Raw genomic sequence first — 22,261 nt, 5'->3', positions numbered from 1 at the left:
TTCCCTTTTTCATCTACTTTTAAAAAGGAGGTGGGGATGAAGGGAGTGAAATATAGTACGGGAGGGGGGCCATGTATTTATATTTGAACTACTCTCTGTCTGCAAAACTATATATATTCAAAACTAACATAGCGAGTAACGGCATTTATTGCGCAAGTCCCCAAAGTCAGTCAGAAACTGCTAAATTCTTGCACATTCCCTTTAAGCCAGTCCCCAAAGTCTGAGACTCCTAAAGATTGAATATTCGATCCATTGTCCCCTCCCTTACTCCCAGCCTCTAGGGGCAAAGCAATTAGTATTTTTTTTAAAGTTACTAACATTATAACCTTATTTTATATACGAAATATTTTTAAAATGAAGAACGTATTTTATTTAGAGCCCAATTCTTACTTTTACTGTGTAAAGAGGATTGGTGGCAATCTTTTTTCTTCAAAAGAATATTTACTGCCTTTCTTTGCCAAAAAAGCTAAAGATATAACTGCCCAGTGTTGTGGGGAGTGTGGTAATAGATACAACCCCCCCCCCCCCCCCCTAACTGTTTAAATTCCGGGTTACAACCCCACACTTTTCTTGCCAAGGTTGTATTATGTAATTCAGATTTTTGCAAGAAATATATTTTCCTTTATTGCTATTTTAATGTAAACCTAGTCATTTTTGCAAAGCACAGTTTAAAACAGAGAATTTAAGCTAAGTACAAGATTTGTAACAATTCAGCGATCGTTTCCCCAGGCTAAGATTTGTACACTTTGTACAGTTTGCTATATATTTAAGTACTACAATTTCGATATCATTTTGATGTACAAAAGTTGCTTGAATGTAATCACTTTGTACAGTCGCAGTATAAAACCAACCACTGTGTATACGACCACTTCACACTGCACTGTTTGTAGTGGACAAAATTGAAAGATCTTTTTGAAATCTAATTGTAAAAGCAAAAGGATGTCTTTCTGTTTGTCTCTCTAACAGCTGACCGACAGTATTCCCAAAGCAGAGAATAATCCTATGGAATTAAAATACTTGTTTAAATGAAATGAAAAAATACCCTTTCTTACCAATCAAATGATCGGACTGTTCCTATCCTGTGTTACTATCAATACAATTAAGAGATTGCTCATCTAGACTTGATATATTTATTTGAAAATGATTCAATTTTTGTGGATTTTCCTGTGTAGTCTGTTATATCCGGACTTTTCTCCTGCAAGTACCAGGTTCCAGTGTACTGAAAATAAAATTTCTTAGTATTTTTTTTAATTTAGCTATTGCTGTGTTCAATGATTCAATTAAAAGACAAGGATGACAAGATTATAAGTAGCGAAGCACAAAAAGACATATAACAGGATAAAGTGAGCAAATGTTTTATGGTCATAAAAAAGAAAAAAAGAGAATATGTGATCTTTCAGTTGCATGCTGCATGTTTTTTGGTTTATTGACCAAAAATCAGCAGTCTATCTTAAATAGAAGCCGTAGCGTTACTGACTGACTTAAGGACTGAAGTAGGACTAACAGACAAAGTGAAATATAGAGTAAGTTCGATACTAATGAAATATATAGTATATATATACGCTACTAAAAAGTTGAAACTGGAGGAATGTATGCATGTCCAGTATATCTAGCAAACTATGATAAACCCCGACAGCCTTGATTTCGATCTTGGGCAGGTTTTAATCTATTTCATAATGGGATAGGATAACTACCCGAAAGAAATACCACAGGGGGGAGGGAGATTATTCTTAAAAGTTAAAATGTAACTATGTATCCAACACGAATGACTTAAAGAGTAGCTTTGCTTAAAAAAGGGAAAACGATTTTATAAGCATGAATTATAATGTGAGCAGAGCATAATAATAATACATGACAAATTATGTACTCAAACCATTATTATACAAACATGTCCAATAAAATTAGTTTTTGTAAATTATTTAGAGATTGCAAGCCGCATTATACTTTCCAGTATGGCTTCCAAACCGATTAATATCCGCTAGATTATAACCGGTTACCGCCATACTGAAAAGTCATGTATATTGTTTATTAATATTAAAATAAAAATTTTAATATAAGAACAGTTTTACTCTTAGAATTATTCATTGTAATATTCAAGCAAAATTGTCTGTAATATAACGCTATTCTCATTAGCATACGTTTAAAGAACAATAAAGTCAATAATGAAAATTCAATTGTTTGTTTCAAGTTTTGCAATCTGCACATTATTCCACTGACTTAAGTTTTAATTCGAATTGCCAAATTAATGTTTTTATGCGTTTTAATCAACATGCTTACAAAACAAAAATAAAATTGCGATCCCTCTCATTGTAAGTATATTGATTATCATTATGGTATTTGATTTGTTGAAAATTTGTCATTTGTACATTTATCATGAATAAAGGGGTTTACGATGGTCGATATTAATCTTCCCCTCAATTATAATAAACGAAATAATTTATTAAAATTCTCAAATTTGCTCCAATGCTGTTTTTAGTTCTGAGAAGCCTTATATATTTACACAAATCTTCCCGAGCATTACTGACAAATCTACGGGCCATGTTAGTTATAGAGTAGAATACCAGAGATGGAGGGGACATTGGGCTGTTTATTGCGCTAGTCCCCAAAGTTTTGTAATACCGTTTTCCTATTCGTTGGGTCCTTTCATTGAATTTTGATTTTTTTTCATTAAGTTGAGTGTCCAAACGTTTCAACAACTAATTGTTATCTACTGAAGGGGTAATTTTGTGTATCATCATTATACATCAATGTATCAGCCATTGCCTTATCCCTTCATCCCTCATAAACCTACTAAAAAGTGTAAAATTAAATGTGCGTATCATAAGACAAAGTTTAAAGAAAAATGCTCGAAATTAATTTTTATAATGAATTGTCTAATGAGAAAAACCTGTAAAAAATCAACATACATTTCTTTAATTTGTTCTGACTAAGGCAAAGCACTTCTACCTGGAGAATGCATTTGAAAAGTAGGAAAGAACTTCTGTTTGTTAAACAGGTTTTTTTTTCGAAGGGTAAAAAGATCTAAGTGTAAAAACAAATTTTTTAAAGTGGATCTATCATTCTTATTTTTTGAATAAACAAGAAAAGTTGCTCTAAGGGGAGTTTCCAGTATCATCAGTTTATCGAATGCTCTGCTAAGGTTTAAATTTCTAAAATAGTTATTTATCGAATCGTATTTTATATACAAGACAGCTTTCCGTGGATATTAAAATGAGAGTCTATAGGATTTAAAGCACCTTCTAGTAGTATTTTTTTCAAACAAAGGAAAGAAACTGTTTTTTTTCATACTTTCAAATGCATGTTCCCAGAACAGGTAAAGGGAAAAGGTTTTCCTGGAAAGTTGAAAGTATCAATTAATTTAATTAATGTTAGCTCAAGTACTCAAGTCAGGTTACATACATATTACACAATTGCTTAGAAATGAATAAAAGTTTTTTTTCAAATATTTCCTCAAAAAATATAATTAAGGTAATTTTTTTACAGCAGTTTTGCTCGGAGTGAATATTGGGGAAGGAGGGGACATTTAGCTGTTTGTTACACAAATCCCCAAAAGCTTTATGAAAAAAAGTTTTCTTTCTCGTTGGTTCAATAACTATTGGGATTCTTATTGAATTTGATTTGTTGGTTCATTATGTTGATTGTAAATATGTTTCAACCATTAATTGTAATCTAGAGAAAGGGAAATTTTGTGTATTATCATTGGGGATGGACATAAATTTATCGGCAATTATCTTATTCCTTTAGATCCTCGAGTTACAGTGTCTAGCGTTTTTATTTCAAGTTCGGGGTGTGCAGGTAGTAGACTATTTTCTTGGGTTGGGGTCATCAAATGAAAATGGTGGCTTGATAGATTTCTCCTAAATTACACCAGAAGCTCATGTGTCTGTAGAAAAATTGAATCGTTATTTATCGCATCGTATTACAAACAACTCTTCGCAGATATAAAATGTACATATAAGAACAGATTCTAATCCACCGGATATTAATTGGTTTCGAAGCGATACTGGAAATTGTATTAAAAGTTATTTATAACGTATATTCACAAAGGTCTAATTATAGAGAATTACCATTAGTTTTACCTGTTTTTTAAGAATGCCAAGATCATAGAATGTGTCCATAGGCCCCCACTCTGGACAGGTTGGAGCATTAGACCAGGATTTAGGCTCTGAACAATATAAACAACATCAAATAATTACTTTTTATGTGTGTTCCATAAATATTAGCTTCCTACACACACTGTATATCTGCATATATCCACATATTTTATGTGACTCAAGCTTTCACATCTCTGTAAATAAGCAATTAAATCATAATATATTTTATTTAATTTATCAACATAGAAGTCTGTGGGGGGTTTGGTAAAGAGTTGTTAAAACCCTCAAACTTTGAAACCCATCATTTTACCCCACTTAAAAAATAATGGACGTCCTTGTTATCACCCCCAACATAATTTTTTTTTCTATGCTTAGACAATATATGTATATAAACAATAATCTTTAATTCGGAAGATGTAAATAAAATTGAAGAAAAAATCTCTTTATTATTGATCTATCCTTGACTAGTAATACCTTAACCTAAATTCGTAAAAATATGAAAATGAAAACACTGAAACTACCATCCATTATTTAGCAAGATAACCAGATATGGCCCCTCTTTCTACTTTTATGATGAGGGGGGGGGGGGATCTTACTGACTTTATATTGATAATTACCCTTAAAAAAATAAGTGAGTGGTGAAGTGAGAAATAATCAATAAAAGCATCGTATTATAAACAGCTTTCCGTGGACTGAAAAATGAAAAATTAAAAGTTGTGTAAGCCTCGAGGGGCCGAATGCCCGGGTTTTAATTTTATGATTTTTGTTTAAGTTTTTGTGGAAAATTGTCTGTAACAAGATGCTATAAATGATTTTTTAGTATGGCTTAGAAACGGTTCTAATCCTGTGGATATTAATCGGTTTCGAAGCCATACCGGAAAGGGGGTTGATTTATGGATCCTCTACTGGAAAATAAGAACTAATACCTGGAAGATACTCTAGTGAATGTGTTTGTTGTGTTGAAATATCATCAATTATTGAACTTATATTCTCAGCCTCTACATTTACACCTGAAAATAAATGACAGATAGAAAATATATTCCATCCCAGTAGGGTTGTCAGTACAGGAGGGTGTGTATAGTTATGGCCTAATAATGTTACTAGAGTCACGATACAAATCTTTTTAAATTGCCAGTAAAATAAAATTCATGTTTAAAAATGCCATGTTTGTAAAATTATTCAGCCATTATTTTACGAACAGTGCCCTTCCAAGAAAAATGTTCGCCCATTTGGAGAAATTTTACCCAGATTTAAAAAGTCCTTTACCTGGGATAGACTATATAAATGATTCTTTCCCCCAAACGACCTAGCAATCACAGACCCACCCCCTCCCCACCATATATTTTGGACATTGATTTTAAATTAGGAAGTAGGTCTTAACACTGCGGGGCTACCCTGTACCCAATATACCCTAACCAAAAGTACTAATTTACAACAACAACAAAAAACGAAATCTTCGATCCTATTTTCAGTTTATTTCAAATAATGAAGAGCTTTTTGCGGTAAAAGATTTTTTCCATAAATATTTTTTTAAACTTTTCTGTTGGATAATTATAGATTTAGTGACAGAAAATAATTTTATACTTAGTATATATTTGTTTAATGTACTTATTTACTAAGTATATTTGCGATTACTTTTATTTAATAGATTTTTCCAATTTTTAACATTTACAAAAGGGCCTGCTTTATTGCTTCAAGATCCATGTCAGATCTATATAGGAAATAAATGTCTATAAACAAGCTCAAGTTTTCCAAGAAATAAATGTTTAAAACTCATAGTGCTCCAATAATCCATAATAAACTCTCATTGCCCAGAACAATAAAACCCAATATTTTACTTTATTAAGAATAAATTATTTTTTTTTATTTCATCTTGATATTTACATAATATTGAAGTATTTTATTACTATTCTTAAAAAAGAAAATTTAAATTCATAATATAGTAAATTTAAGAAAACTTAGTTTTAAAATGAGTTGATTCTAGAGCCCCTCCCTAATGTGTCCAAATTTTGAAACAAAAATTAAAAACATTTTAACCCTTTCCTGACGGTTATAAAAAAATATATATTGGAAAATAAATTCCGTAATTTAAATTGCATTTTTAAAAGAATGAAAATGGCTTTATTATAAATACGTATTTGAAGATTAAATTAAGAAATCAAAAGAAAATGGAAGAAAAAGCAAGTTATAGAGAGGTTTTTTTTTAAACAACAAGAAAACGCTAAGGCAGAATGTTAATACGTTCATAGTATCAAAGACTTTTATTATAAAATAAATAACTAAAATCAGCCGGACAGAAATTCTAACGTAAGTAGTTGAACTCGAAGTAATCTTTATGTGTAAGTTAATATATTTATCTCTTTCTATTCTAAATGCATAAGAATATTTTGAACTAGCGGATGTGTACCAAGCATCCAGGGGCTCTCAATTAAAAGGGGCAGAAACAGGCTAGAAAAAAAACAGCTCAAAACCATCTGAAAATCAAATAGCCTAATACCATCATGGGACCGATTTAAAGCTTACCTAAAATAGAGAACCCAATTGCTTCAGTAGTTATTGAGATCTTAACCTTCATAAAAAAAGTGGAAAAACATATTTTTGCAGACAGACTGACGGGCCAATTGAGATGCAGAGTAGATGCTCATCACCCTGTAAAATTTTACCAGGGAAAAATTCATCTTTCTATCAATCAAATGACAATCAGAGCATTACCGATAGACTGACAGACCAGGTAAATTATATAATGGATGCTTATTTGATAAGATATTAATTATAGAACATATAGCATTTTTTAGAAATTTTAAAGCTAAACAAGGATGACATCATTTATAAGTCCTTAGTAAAGCTAAAAAACATGGAAATCTTTACAATAGAATTTATATAATATCTTTGATAGTAGATGCATATCAAAGCATTCCAACAGACGGACGGACAAAGTAAGTTCATCAGTATGGGGATGTTTTTATTTCCAGCCATTGATCTTTTATAACTGAAGAGAAATTCACGTTTACTTCTTTACGGTTTCTTTTAGACAGACAGACAGACATTTCAATTAGAGTACAAAGAAACATATGATGATAACATCCATAAACTTTGTGAAGTTCATAAAAATCTAATAAAATAGACGGACAATATGGTTAAAACACTAGATGTCAATAGAAATATATACAGTAAACTTAAAACATAAAATACCATAAAATCTAATTACTAAAACTTTAGCATAATGGACGGACTGACTGACAAAGTTAATTAAATATATATGATGCTTTTTAGTCAGCGAAATCCTCACAGACAAATTTGCTTTTCATTTTTAATTTTAAGTAAATCATAATTCTGATTTTGTACCAGACAGACATACAAAGTTCAAGTAAGATTTTCTGCTAAAATATTTTTTAGTAGAGAAGCTACTCTATAATTTATAATATAACAATTTTTTCTAATAACTCGGACCCTAAGGCGGCCTGAGGCCGCTTCGTCATATCTTAATAATTGCATTATCCTTCTACCTTTCCAGTACGGATATTTAATATTCTCAAGAGCATTACAGACCAGCGAACAACGTGAGCTGTAGGCTAGTATATATATATGTAGATTTGTTTGCAAAATTACATTTTTCCATAATATAATCTACTCCAAAATTTTGAGCGAAATTTAACCCTTTTAATGTTTAGTTTCTGAAATTTTAGTCTATGTAAATCAGCTATCCAGTTTCTCAGTTATTTATTATCCATTTGTGAAATTAAGTAAGCAAAATAAAATCAAGGGACTTAAAGTATTAGGAGAGTCAAGGAAAGTGAATTATCGACACGTCCAAAGTTATAAATCGGCAACCAGGTCGACTAACATGACAAACAGGAGGACGAACATAAAGAAAGACACAAAGACTCATAGAGTAACTTCGCTACTCTATTCATGAGCACAATTGATAATTCCTTGCAACTCTTATTAATTCTGACCACAAAAATACATGAACCTTAACCTGAAACCAAGATGAAACGAAGAAAGGTTAATTTTTATAGATTTTTATTGCATGGTGAAGGTAGGTTGTTTAAAAAGGCAGGGACAGGTATAGAGCAATTTTTGATAGTTGTACATCGCATCGTATTATAGACAGCTTTCCGCGGATATTAAATATCTAGAGGGGCCGAAGGTCTAGGCTAAGAAAACTGGTATTAATATTAATTCATCGCTTCAAAGCAATTTTATAGCAGACGAAAACGGTCACCACCACTTGGGCCAGGTAGTTGACTGGGTTATACATCTATTCTTACACATTTATTGTCGTAAAAAAGATTAAAATATCTTCATGTCTGTCCCTGTGCATGATTATTATGGCTTGATTATTATTAACCACTACGAAAACCAAATTAATAATACAATTATTTACTATCACCACAGTGCATTATTTTACATGGGATAGGGATAGGTTATAATATGTTATTGTTTTTTTAATGGTTTTAATATTACTTGGACCTTACACCATATTATCATGTACTTTAATAACATGAAACTTGTAGCTGGCTAAAATAACGATACTCGCCATCCACCCACCATTACAAACTTTCTAACTGGATACACTGGATAAAAGAACTGACCAAAAATTAAGTCCATGTTATCAACATAATCAACAATATTATCCACATATATTCTATATCTATTCTATCAGGGTTGTATACATTTTTAGTGCGCATCGCACACCCTCAAGGCAAAATCATGTACACAATAATGTATTGCCTCCAAAACACATAAAGAGAAATCATTTAAAAGTTAGATAAAGTTTTGCCAAGATAGGTGAACCTATTATATCATATAAAAAAACGCCAATTACTATAAAACATTATTTACTATAAACAATTCATGGTAATTATTAAATCATCTTTAGCGCGAAGCGAAGATCGAAATTATCTTAATTCAATCTCGTTTTTTTAAAAGTTTTACATAAGGATTCATGGATAGTTTGATGCAAGAATAATTGAGGTATAATATATATTTAATTTCAATTATCTATCCCTGAATTACTAAAAAAATATATAGGACATACTTTGTAAAAGTGATAAAGCTGAACCTTTGCCAACAATAAACTAAGAAGAACAAATTTTGTTATTCAACATTTATTTGTTGTCAAAGAATTGTCTTGGCGGGCAAAATAACTGGATTTGCTGGTGGACAACATCGTCACTCCCTCACCCCTATTTCACATGTATTTTAATATCTAAGCAATTCTTCTGTCTGCGTATTAGATTTTTTTTCAGTATAGCTTGGAAACCGATCAATATCCGCTTTATTAGAACCGGTTTTAAGTCATACTAAAAAAAAACATGTGTCGTATCGTATTGTAGACAATTTTCTACGGATATTGAAATCAATTCCAGCTTTGTTAGCCCGGGCTTTCATCTCTTTATATTTTTTTATTTTTATGTCCGCGAAAAGCTATTAACAATACGTTGTGATAAATAACTATTATAGTTGTTCTCAGTTTAGTATACAAATCGGTTTTGTGAGATGAAAATTAGTACCAAAAAGGGGGTTTAAGCACCTCACTTGTATAATACGGTAAAGACCCATGTTGAGAGGGGGGAAGTGAACCAATCTTGCTGAGTGCATCAATTCATATAAAAATGTGAATTGATCTGTAAAAATGATTGCATTACTTTGTCTGACTATGCTGTAACAATCTATAACACAATTAGGAGGAATCCAATCAACACTTTGATTATTAGGCTATACTCAGAAACGTCTATCTGAGAAAACGCCTATCTTAGAAAAGACAGCATTACTTTGTCTAGATATGCTGCTGTAACAGTCTATAACACAATTAGGAGGAATCCAATCAACACTTTGATTGTTAGGCTATACTTAAAAAACCTCTAACTCAAAAAAACGCCCATCTCAGAAAAACGCCAAACTTAAAAAAACACCTATCTCAGAAAATGTCTTAGAAAATGCTAATAAATGTTTATCTTAAAATTACCATGCAATATTTCTTGCAATTAACACTTTGATAATTAGGCTATACTCAGAAAATGTTTACTACATTTTTAACTAAAAAACACCCTATTTTTTCTAGCAATCAACACACAATAATTAGGCTATACTCTAAATAGGCTATCTCAGAAAAACGCCTATCTTAGAAAATCCTCCGACATATTTATCTTAAAAACACTCTGTTTTATTTCTAGCAATCAATAGATTAATGATTATATATGTAAGTTAATACCATGAATATATGAATAATATGGTTCGAACCTAACACAACTAGGGTTATAAAGACAAAAGACTTTTTTTTATATTTTCTTGCAGTTATTTATTATACAAAATAATACCTCTGGGAACGGATGATAACCTCGTAGTGCTAGACCTTTATAGTAGGTCTCAATGCATCTAATATAGCAGTAGAAGGTACAACTCTTAAAGTCCTTTGTTATGACGAGGTTTGGGCATGGATTCGAACCCCTCACATCCCTAACGAGTAGCAAATGCGCCACAGTTGCAGGTACTTTTTATTAACGATTCTCTAAAAAGTTTGCGATTACTTTGTTAAAAATTGTTCTTGTTATTATTTTATATCCCATACTAAAAATGTTACTATTACTTTAATTCTACATGCTGTCTGTTTTTCCTTCTCTCTTAATGGATATAGAATGTACGTGGATATTATGACAGGGGAAAAATTGTCGTCAGTTTAGGTTGCTTACAATGAACTCATTTATTGGCCAATTAGCTTATCCAGTAGGAGTCGATGAGGTGAAGGGAATGGATGGGGGTGTTTCGTAATATTAGCCTGCTTTAAGTCCCACAGTAGTAGGGAACATGAAAATCTGGTATAACATCAAAAAAATAATATATCCATTAGTCAATAGAGTCGCGCAATACCATTATTAGATTAGCGTTAAAAAAGGCATTGTATAAAGATTTCAAGCAGAACTAAATGATTATCAACTTGATATCGACAGAATAATCAGCGGCTAGCGCAGTACAGACATACACAGATCCTGTTACTAGCGCTGTACAGACATACACAGATCCTGTTACTAGCGCAGTACAGACACACACAGATCCTGTTACTAGCGCAGTACAGACATACACAGATGCTGTTACTAGCGCAGTACAGACATACACAGATCCTGTTACTAGCGCAGTACAGACATACACAGATCCTGTTACTAGCGCAGTAAAGACATACACAGATCCTGTTACTAGCGCAGTACAGACATACACAGATCCTGTTACTAGCGCAGTACAGACACACACAGATCCTGTTACTAGCGCAGTACAGACATACACAGATCCTGTTACTAGCGCAGTACAGACATACACAGATGCTGTTACTAGCGCAGTACAGACATACACAGATGCTGTTACTAGCGCAGTACAGACACACACAGATCCTGTTACTAGCGCAGTACAGACATACACAGATCCTGTTAGTAGCGCAGTACAGACATACACAGATCCTGTTACTTTTATATTAGGTAATATTTAACCAAATAAAGTTTATTTGAAATAAAAATGTAAAGAAAGAAATTGTTTGTTTCTACGTGTATATAATATGTATTTGTTTTGTTTGTAAAGCTAAAAATAGAAATAGTATTCGAGGTCTGCAAAAACTTTTTGTCACTAATATATTCCATAAATAATTAGATTTACTTTTATTTTTAGCTATTTTATCAGCAAAAAAAAAACATTGTTTAAAACTAAAATAATACATTTTTTAATATGGCTTCTAAGCCGATTAATATCCGCTGGATTAGAACCGATTCTTAGCCATACTGAAAAATCACGTAAAACATTGTATTATAGACAATTTTCCACAATTTTATTTTCCAAAATCATAAAATTAATACCTATTCTGCTTGATTCTTCTGGTTTTAATCTTATAATTTTTCATTTTAATATCCCCGGAAAACTGTTTATAATACGATGCGATAAGTAAATTAATAATCATTCTTATTTTAAAAAGACACATACTTACTATTTAGTTGTGTTTTTATAACTTTCTTTTAGAACAAGAAAACGAAATCTATTCTTTTTAATTTTGTAACGTAAAACATAGAGTAGCTACGCTTCGAGTAATAGCAAAGTATATATTCTAAGTTTTTAAAGTTTACTTTACTCGTCTATAGATGATTTGATAATACATTTTTCAAGAGAAAAGCGACTCTATAATCATCTTTTTTACGTACCCCTGTCAAAAAATGGGTGTTCAAGCATTTTTATGTGTATGTTGAATTAATATGTAGTCGTAACATCATTAGAATTGAAGAATAGAATAGTATGTCAACTATTTCAATTAATTGATTTTAAAAATAGCATCTCGATAATTTTTTAATGTTTTCATTTGGTGCTGTACATGGCTTTTAGTTTTTGGTAGAGAGCCGGTTCTAATTCAGCAATATTAATCGGTTCCGAAGCCTTCCTAGAAGATATAATACAGTATTCGACAAAAATTAACTTTCTGTTCTTTTTTGATATAAAAAGTTGTCAGCTTGTTATTGCTGTGCAACTATTAAATATAATTGTCCTTGTTAGACATAATTATGATTGTTGTAAAGTAAGTATAAGAAAGTTGAAGGGTGTGTCATCATTTCCGCTAAAATATCAACAGCGGAAGTTATTTTTACGCTTAAATCAGAAAACCAAACTATATCCAAACTGATGTTGTATAAAATCTGTAGACTAAGCTTCAAAAGCGACCCATTCCTGATATCACATTATTTAATACTTATATTTGCGGGAACTTTTATTTAATGAAATCTTCCAATTTTTAACATGTACAAAACGGCCAGGTTTATTGCATCAAGATCCATGACAGATCTATATAGGAAATAAATGTCTATATATGAGCTCAAGTTTTCCAAACATTAAGTGTTTAAAACCCATAGTGCTCCAATAATTCATAATAAACTCTCATTGACCAGAATGATATGACCCATTATTTTACTGCATGAAGAATAAATTCTTTTTTTTATTTCATGTTGCTATTTGAATTATATTGAAGTATTAAATTTATATTCATAAAACAGAAAATTTAAATTTATAATATAGTAAATAAAAGAAAACTTAGTTTTAAAATAATTTGATACTAGCGATATGTGGTAATGTGGTCAGATATTGAACTAAAATTTAACAGTTAACTAAACATTTTAACCCTTTCAGGACGATAATTTGAAATAAAAAATATTAGGATCCTAAAATATTTTTAAAAAAGAGAAGCAAAATTATAAATACTTTAATACTTTAAACAGGGATAGGACAATGGAAGAAAAAGATTAATATTCAATCTAGCTAATAGCGGAATAATTTTAGAACGCCGCCTCTAGTTATTTAAATAGATAATAGAATGAAAATCTGTTTGTGTTTATGTGATTATTTGCTTTTTGGAGTTTGGTGCTTTCAATTTTATTTTTCCTAATTAATTATTTTATGCGGAGGTAATGGCACACAAGTTAGAAACAGTCAGGGCCAGGGATAGAGAGAACATTATATTGTAAATTTAACTATTTATTAAAGTCTAATTAAAATGATCTTTTATTTAATGGGTAAAAACTTTAGGGACATTAATTTAATCTTGACGGGCTGTACAATCTAGCAGTGTTTAAAATTTTCTAACAATGATTTAAATCTACAAAAGGTGTAATTTAGTTTGTCATAACTGGGGTTGCAAATAATTTCATCATTCATTGTCTTATCCCCTATTATCCCTGGAGGCATGCATTCAGAAATTGTTGGACCAATTACACCAAGAAAACTTGTAACAATTATCACAACATATTATTTTTTTCTTAATATTTAAACAACAGCAACTAATACTTTTAAATGCACAGCTCTTCTAATGTTTAATCATGTCACATCTAGATTCTAGACATTTTGGAATTATTCTTTCAGTATCATTAACGAATCTGGATTTGCATATTAATGTATTGTATGACACGGAGCAACTCTAAAGTCGTGATTAATTTGAGGGCGTTATCCTCTTAGTAATTTTTTTTTTCGATTTTAAAAAAGACAGAGGTATGACTTTCGCTAAGAACGATAATTTAGGTTAGGTTAGGGGGCCGAGCGCTGCGGCTAGGCAGTCTAGGGGGACCAGCACTGCGGTCCAAGGGGCGAGCGCTTCGGCCAGAGTCTCATTGTTCTGTGGGGGAGAGGGGTAGCTTTTTGAAGTAATGATCTTAGCATCTTTAAATAATCTGCTCAAGAGTATTAAAGATTATGGCAATTCAATATTAAAACGTTGCAACTTTATAATTATTTCTACTTATTGTCCAACAAAATTATAATAAGATGCCGAATTTGAAAAAAATTTTAAATTATTTTAAAATTTCAAGTTTTAAATATAAGTTTTTAAAATGATGGGCAAATAACATTATGGCCATTCTGGTGCCGACTTTCAACCAGAGGTGAATTCTTAAAAACCTTTTTGGGTAACTGCCTCACTAAAATAGTGCGGCAAAATTAACCTCTCTAAATTTTTAGCGAGCCTAACTGATTTTAGTGAGGCAGTGAGCCAAAAAGTTTTTTTTAAGAATTTACCTCAGGTCTTTAAATAACAGCCAATAGCATAGGAAGTTTAAACACAGCCATATCACTACAAAAGTGCAGCAAGCAATTTGGTAGCGCACGAAAAAGATCCCCACCACTTGGGCCAGGGTTGTCTTGGTTATACACATTTATCATCTAAGTCATGAATAAAGCAACAATTATTCTCTCGAAGAGCAAATATCCAATAGATTAACCAACAATTCAACCCAACCAAAATTGAAGATACTTGACGAGTAGCTTCGCTTCTTAAGATGTAAGTGCATATGTATAAGAGAGAAAACTAATGGAATATTCTTGTAAAAGAGAAATATACACATAATTGGTTTTATCATAGTTATTACTAATGTTTTCTTATATTGGCTATTTACAATAATAAATAGAAATTATGCTTTTTTTGTTTTTGTACATCCTTAAATCATTTCCAAGCTCCTTTCTTGTGTAACATAATAACATAAGATATTATACCTACTTCATAACTTTGTAAAACAACAGACCGACTAACCAAGTAAATTATATTCTGGATGCTCGCTCAATGATAAAGAGAACATATAAAAATTAATTTCCACCGTCTTTTTTAAACAGCAGCCGAGAAATTCACGTTTCTTCCATTTTGTTTCTTACAGGTGGACAAGCGGACATACAGACATTTAATTTATAGAGTAGCTTCGCTACTAAAACTGTTATTTATTTGACATTAACACTTAAAGCATTTATAGTTCGAAAATCTGTCACATTTAGCCAAATAGAGCAACTATATTTGTGTTAAAATGTTTGTGTACATTTTGTTTGATTCGATATATTATTATTTGGATGTGGTACCAGATTTTCATGTTGAAATAAAGATACCCCCCCCCCCATCCACCCTCTTTACCCCCACTCTCTCCCCTCCTACTCGATGATTGTACTGACCAATAAACGAGTTCCATGTCAGGAAGCTAAATTAATGACAATTTTCCCCCTGTAATAATGTCCACATACATTCATAAAAAGTTTCATTTTTAAATTTTAGCGGCTAAGTCATTAGATGACTGATCTTGAGGGACTAGAGACAAGGGAGGTGTTTTTTCTAGGGAAAGATTTATCTTGAGTGGGTTGAGGTACCGGACCCTCACCCAAAACCCTCACATATATAAGAAGCTTCACTGTAAAGGGGAACCATATCGGTCAAGTGGTTGCCGAGGTCTTAAGCTACAGACGATAAACATCCAGTTACTTATATGCAAGGATATTTAACTTAACGAAAATTTTGGTTAACATTTTTTTCGGTTGCAACAAAATGGATATTATGACAGGGGATAAACTGTCGTCAATGTAGGTTGCTAACATGGATACACTTATTTGTCAATTCGTTCATCAAGAAGGAGGGGAGGGGATGCGGATAAGGGGTGGGATCGATATTTTAGCCATCTAGAAGTTTCAGTTTATTTGAGTATGTGATAATCTGGTTTGAGATCCAAGTTGCCACAACCATTGCCACAACCCTGTCTCTGAAGATTGTTATTTTGTAAATGATTATAGGTTTGTTGTAATATTTGTTGTGATGCAGGGATTAAAAGGGATAAGCCAATGGCCTATAAATTGGTGTACATCTTTAAAGATAATACACAAAATTACCTTTTCTGTATATTAAAATTAGTGGTTGAAACGTTTGGACCCTCAAAATAATAAACCAACAAAACTACAATAAAAGTCACCAAAGTTATTACGCTAACGAATAAGAAAATGTTATTATAAAACTTTGGGGACTAGCCCATTGTCCCCTCACTCCCTGGTTGTGATGACAGTCACGTACACCAGATATTGGAATCTTAATGGTGTGGGCATACACACTCTCAGATAGGTTGGAAGTAAAACCCATCCGCGTACTCACAATATTTGCGGTGGTTTACCTCAAGTGCCTAGCGAGTAAAAACCATCCAACCTACACTTTTAAAAAGTAAGGGATGGGTTAGGCTACTTTGGTACAGGGTAGCATAGTAGGTTTAGAATACTGCAAGTATTGGTAACGCCAAGAAAAATCTACATTCTCCCATCTTTATTTATCTTCAATGTATTCTTTTAAAAAAGGGGATGAGGATTTATGTGCTCGCAAGGCATTTTGAAAGAAACCACTATTAACATCAAATTTAGCTTCAAAAAAGATCAATGGACATAGGTAAATATTTCTTTTCTATTGAATGTTTTAAAAAATAAATTACTTCATGGCAACAATAGCATTCATTATAATTATACAATCTACTAGGTGGTGGTTCACTTAGCATAATTGTACAAAATGGGAACACTCTAAACATGTTTTCCTTTTAGAAAAAAAAACATTTAGAACACATTGATGTACTTCAGGAGGTACACTGAGCATAAATTGTACATAATAGGAACAAATTTCATATGTTATTCATTCTGGATTATCAACAATAACATTCAAATGACATTGATGTACTCCAGGTGGTACACTGAGTACAAATTGTACAAAAAAATGAAACAATCTGCACATGTTATCCTTTAAAGATTTCAATAATAACATTCAACACACACTGTTGTACAAATTGTACAAAATGGGAACATATTTCACTTGTTTTTTTTTCAGGATTATTAACAATAACATTTAGAACTATTTATACTACAGGTAAACGTAGCGGTTTTGCCACAGGGGCGTGCGGAAGAATTACACATCCTCGTGTGTGCAATAGGAGTGGAGACTGAGAGGGGATTTTATAATAGAGAATAATGTGATGATATTACACCTGAAGATTAGATCAATATGTATGTCATTTTCAAATAAGCTAAGTATGATTTAATAGGATTATATTATGCTTGCAGTCCCCAAAGTTTTAAAATAACCTTTCCTTTATTGTAGGCTTAACAACAATTGGGGAATTTTAATGTATTTTGTTTAGTTGGTTCACTAAGTTGAATATCCAACCGTTTCAACAACTAATTGTAATCTACAGAAGGGATAGTTTTTATCATTAATAGGGATATGCATCAATTGATTGTCTATTATCTTATTCCTTAAGATCCCTAGTTTTTTATGCTTCTTGTTAAAATAAAGTTAAATCTGCTAACAAAAAAAAAAATTCAATTTTAAATTTTTAGGCTGAAAATAAGTTTATGTACATTTAAATGATGATGCATATAAATGGGCTCCATAAAAAGTAATTATATGTTCCTCCCTTATGGCCCCATTATGCATCTACATAACTTTGCATTTTACAGTAGAGAACAATAAAAATATAAATCTTATATTCTAAAATAAATAAGTACTAGATCAAGGTTGGGGTTTAGGTGACTTTCCATTTATATATAGGAGAAAAAGATTTATTTAAATTATAAAAATCTAAATAATAGGATATTTTGCTTTTATATAAACGTACAATATTAATGGGTTTATTATTACTTGGAACTTACACCAGATCATCATGTACTTTAAAGAAGGAAAACTTGTAGCTGGCTAAAATAACGACCCCATCCACCCCTTACCCTCATCCTAATAAAGAATGTCCATGTTAGCAACCTAAATTGACGACAATTTTCCCCAATCCATTTATATTCTATATCCATTACAATATTTTTTTCTAAAATTGTTATTAAATGCTTTTATATTAAGGCAGCAGTTATTAATATAAAAGCTTCGCTTTGTGAAGTAGGTATGTTAGACAATTGTTAACCATTATTGTTTTAACCTCTTGTTCATTACTGGAAAATTTATGACTTTTCATGTGGTTTAAATATGTTTTGTAATCAAAATTTTCTTCTCTAAATACAACATTTTTTTACATAGCTTAAACCATGAATAGTTTTTTTTATGGCATTTAATAACTTTAATTAATAATTTTACAAGACATACTATACATGATTTCACCAAATAATAAAAAAGTCCCCAACTGTTACCTAAATGTAAAATATCAACAAACTTCTAAAAAAAATATGAAAAAGTGTCTTAAAGATAATTTTTAACCCATGCAGTGGCGTGATGTTGAAAGGTGTGAATGGGTGTAGAGGGGTATTAACTCTCAATTAAAATTGAAAATTGGAAAGGCCTATCTTCCCCTTTTTTGACCCCGTCATGGATTCACACACCCCTGGCCTGATGAATCGCTGTGCACGCTACTCATTTAACCCAATCCCCATGCCTACATTTGCTTTCTTTATTTTTTGCAATCCACCCCTCCATCCCTCCCCCACCTCTAACCTAGCCCCCTTGTTAAGGTGTCATCTCTGGTCTACTTGTGTAAAGATTGTCCTCTCGGAGTTGACGAAATGCACCTCTGATATACAAGAAGTAATTTTGAAAAGTGCGGATATATTTTCACCACTTTGTAAAATCTGATATTTTCAAAAAAGGCTTGTAAAGCCAGTATTTAGAACTAGATTCGGGTCAACAAAACAGGTTTTAGGTTTTAATTTATAATTTTTATTTTAATATACGCGGAAAGCTGTCTATAAATAACTAGTATGAACATTTTTTCTCTCTAATTTTCAATGTTTTCTACAAGTAAAACTAAATCTTTTTGTGTCTACTCTGTTTGTTATTATGTATGATCAGAGAATTGTTTGTTTAAGACAAAACTTTGTATTTAAATGAATGGTTGGCAATGCACAAAAAACAGGGATCTAAAGGGATAAGACAATAGCCTTTAAATTAATGTACTTCCACAATGATGATATACAAAATGAACCTTTCTGTAGATTACAATTAGTGTTTGAAACGTTTAGAAACTGATTCTAATGAACCAACCAATCAAAATTCAATAAAAGTTCCAAAGGTTGTTAAGCCGATGAATAAGACAAAGTTATTATAAGATTTTGGAGACTAATGTAATAAAACGCCAAATATCCTCTACCTGTCGGACTAAAAAGGCATTGAGAGGACAATGATTTAAGAAAATGAATCGTTAAAACTAATTGGGTTATGAGCTATCTAGTTGTATGTATGGACGTTTGTGTCCAGTAAGATCTTGTACGGGCCGTACTGATTGGTTCAAAAGTTTAATAATGCTTTCTTTTGGTACAGGAAAAAATCATCTGTCACAAAAGAAAAATATTAAAATTTTGAAAAGAATTTTAATAGGAGGCCGTTTATTTAAAAGGGTCAAACGAAAAATAAGAAACTTCTCATAAGCCCAAAAATACTGTCCTAATCTATGCGCCGCGCAGAAGTACAGACAGACGTACCGATACAAAATATAGAAGCAACCTATTTTTAAAAATTAAAATTCTAACCTTTAATTTTTGATGTGAGACTTGTGAATGATTGTGAGACACTTGGACTTGTCAAAAACAAAACAATATACAAAATTCCTCCAAAAATATTCAAACTAAAAGAAATAAGGAAATAATTATAAAATACTTTCTATTGTGGGAATCATCCCAAAAAATACAAAGGCAATTCATATAACAGCTAATTAATAGTTATTTATCGCATCGTATTATAGACAGCTTTCCGCAGATATTAAAATGAAAAATGTAAGATTGAGTCCCAAAGGGGCTTTTATGACTTTTATTTTAATTTTCGTAGAAATTTTTCTGTAATACGATGCTATTCATTATTTTTCAGTAAGGCTGGGAATCGTTTCTAATCCAGTGGATATTAATCGGTTTCAAAGCCATACTGGAAAATACAATCTTTTCATTTTATGACTGATGGATGGACTAAAAGAATTATATATTAGCCTCACTAATATAAAAAATCCAAACCTAGGAAATGCCAGGTGAGCATCTAGAGACATAGAGAAGGTAAGCATCCTTTTATTTCATGCATTTCATTTAGTTAATATCACTTTTTATAACTTTAACTTTCCTCTCATAAAAACTTTTGTTCTTGTAAGATATATTTTGTTTATTCAAAGTAACGTAACATTACATGAATATTAAACATGAAGAAAGTGTAACTGTTAAATTTCACAAATAATTTTGTTACTGACAATACTTCTTGTTCATCTATGCGACTGAAACTTTTATATGAGTATGGAAATTTTCTTCGACACGCAATCAAACATAAATACACACACACACACACACACACACACACACACACACATACACATATACAATTACAAGCGCACACAGACCACACTTACAAATCTGGCAGATGTTGCTTGGTTTTCACACACACACTCACACACCAGGGATTTAGAGGGATAAGACAATGGCCGATAAATTGAAGTACATCTTCAGTTAATACACACAAAATTACCCATTCTGAAGATCAAAATTAGTTGTTGAAACGTTTGGACAAATCAGCTTAATGAAGCAACTAATCAAAATCCAATAAAAGCCCCCATAGTTGTTTAGTCAACGAATAAGAAAACATGATGATAAAACTTTGGGGACAAGTGTAAAAAACAGTACAATGTCCCCCTCCTCCCTGCACATACACACACACACACCTCTTACACAGCTTTGTGTGTTGACTTTACAGTTTCTCGTGTCCTAATTTGAAACCACGGGTATAATATTAAATCAAGACATATCTACATGTACACATTTAAATAATTTACATACATAATTAAAATTCAACCTGGCTTTAAATGAAATCAAAATTTGTTTAATTACTAGTCTAGCACTTTATGTTAAGTTAGATTGTTTTCCAATAAAAATCGAAACATAACAAGCGCATAGTTTTATAAAACAAGGATGACAACATCCATGAAAGGTAAGCTCTAAAATCAGACTGTAGGACAGTGCCAGAAATTAATTTGCAGAAAATAGATTTATGCGTCTAATCAAAATGTATGTAAATTTGTTGCAAAGTTTAGATACAGGATACTGTTTAAGGACATGCTTACATTTTTAGGACCTTATTATAAAGATGCTTCGCTTTTATATAGTGTACCTTGTTGTCCTAGGAACCTATATTTTAAATATCAGATGAATAGGCGAATTACATCATATGAAAAATTGATTTAGATTTGTTTTAATGTTTTAAATGGAAGGACTTTTATGCGTCGATTATAGTGTTGCTATGCTTTTTTTACCATGCTTAATCGTACAGAAATCATACTATTCTAACATGCCTAAATTATTCTAAGAACGTATGGACTGACCATAGTTATAGAAAGGTCTGCGTATAAAAATTGCGAAAATCACTACGTTTTTTTTCACAAGTACATAATAGTGGTAATTATTTAAGATTACGGTGTCACATATCACACTGCTTGTAAGGTTATGTTTAGCCATAGGCGTGCACAGGGGGGGGGGGAGGTGTTGCATAACACCAGGGATCTACAGGGATAAGATAATGGCCGATAAATTGACGTACAACCTGAATGATGATCCAAATAATTAACCCTTCTCTAGATTACAATTAGTAGTTGAAATGTTTAGACACTAAATTTAATTAACCAACCAATCAAATTCAATAAAAGTCCCCAAAGTTGTTAAAGTTAAAGTTGTTAATGAGAATAAGTTATTATAAAACTTTGGGAACTAAAGCAATAAACAACCCAATGTTCCCTCCCTTTCTGGTAGAATGCTATCTTTAAAGGTAAAAGATTAGGAGTAAAATAAATAATTTGTATGTGCTTTAAACTTCCATCCAACCCCCGTTAAAGTCTAATGCACGCCCTTGCGTATATAGTAATGTTACATTATTAGTAAAGCAGCTTTAACAGTAAAATTAAAAATCA

The 22,261-nt window shown here is 31.6% G+C and overlaps 1 protein-coding gene across 1 annotated transcript; it reads right to left on the bottom strand.

Moving 5' to 3' along the window:
* Nucleotides 1-1,111: 1,111 nt before the first annotated feature.
* On the bottom strand, nucleotides 1,112-20,546 carry LOC145318425 (uncharacterized). The gene is made up of 5 exons (XM_080159710.1): nucleotides 20,331-20,546; nucleotides 19,857-19,951; nucleotides 5,021-5,104; nucleotides 4,080-4,165; nucleotides 1,112-1,219 (listed from the first exon to the last, which is right to left on the bottom strand). Exons 1-5 carry the CDS (start codon nucleotides 20,375-20,377, stop codon nucleotides 1,112-1,114), a joined length of 420 nt encoding a protein of 139 aa, XP_080015836.1. The 5' UTR covers nucleotides 20,378-20,546.
* Nucleotides 20,547-22,261: the final 1,715 nt, after the last annotated feature.

Source organism: Acartia tonsa, chromosome 4, assembly GCF_053477335.1.
Source record: "Acartia tonsa isolate MP-2025a chromosome 4, ASM5347733v1, whole genome shotgun sequence".
NCBI classification, from domain to species: Eukaryota; Metazoa; Arthropoda; class Copepoda; order Calanoida; family Acartiidae; genus Acartia; species Acartia tonsa.
The sequence above is the reverse complement of the archived record's forward strand: the minus strand, read 5'-3'. Positions and strand labels throughout refer to the sequence as shown.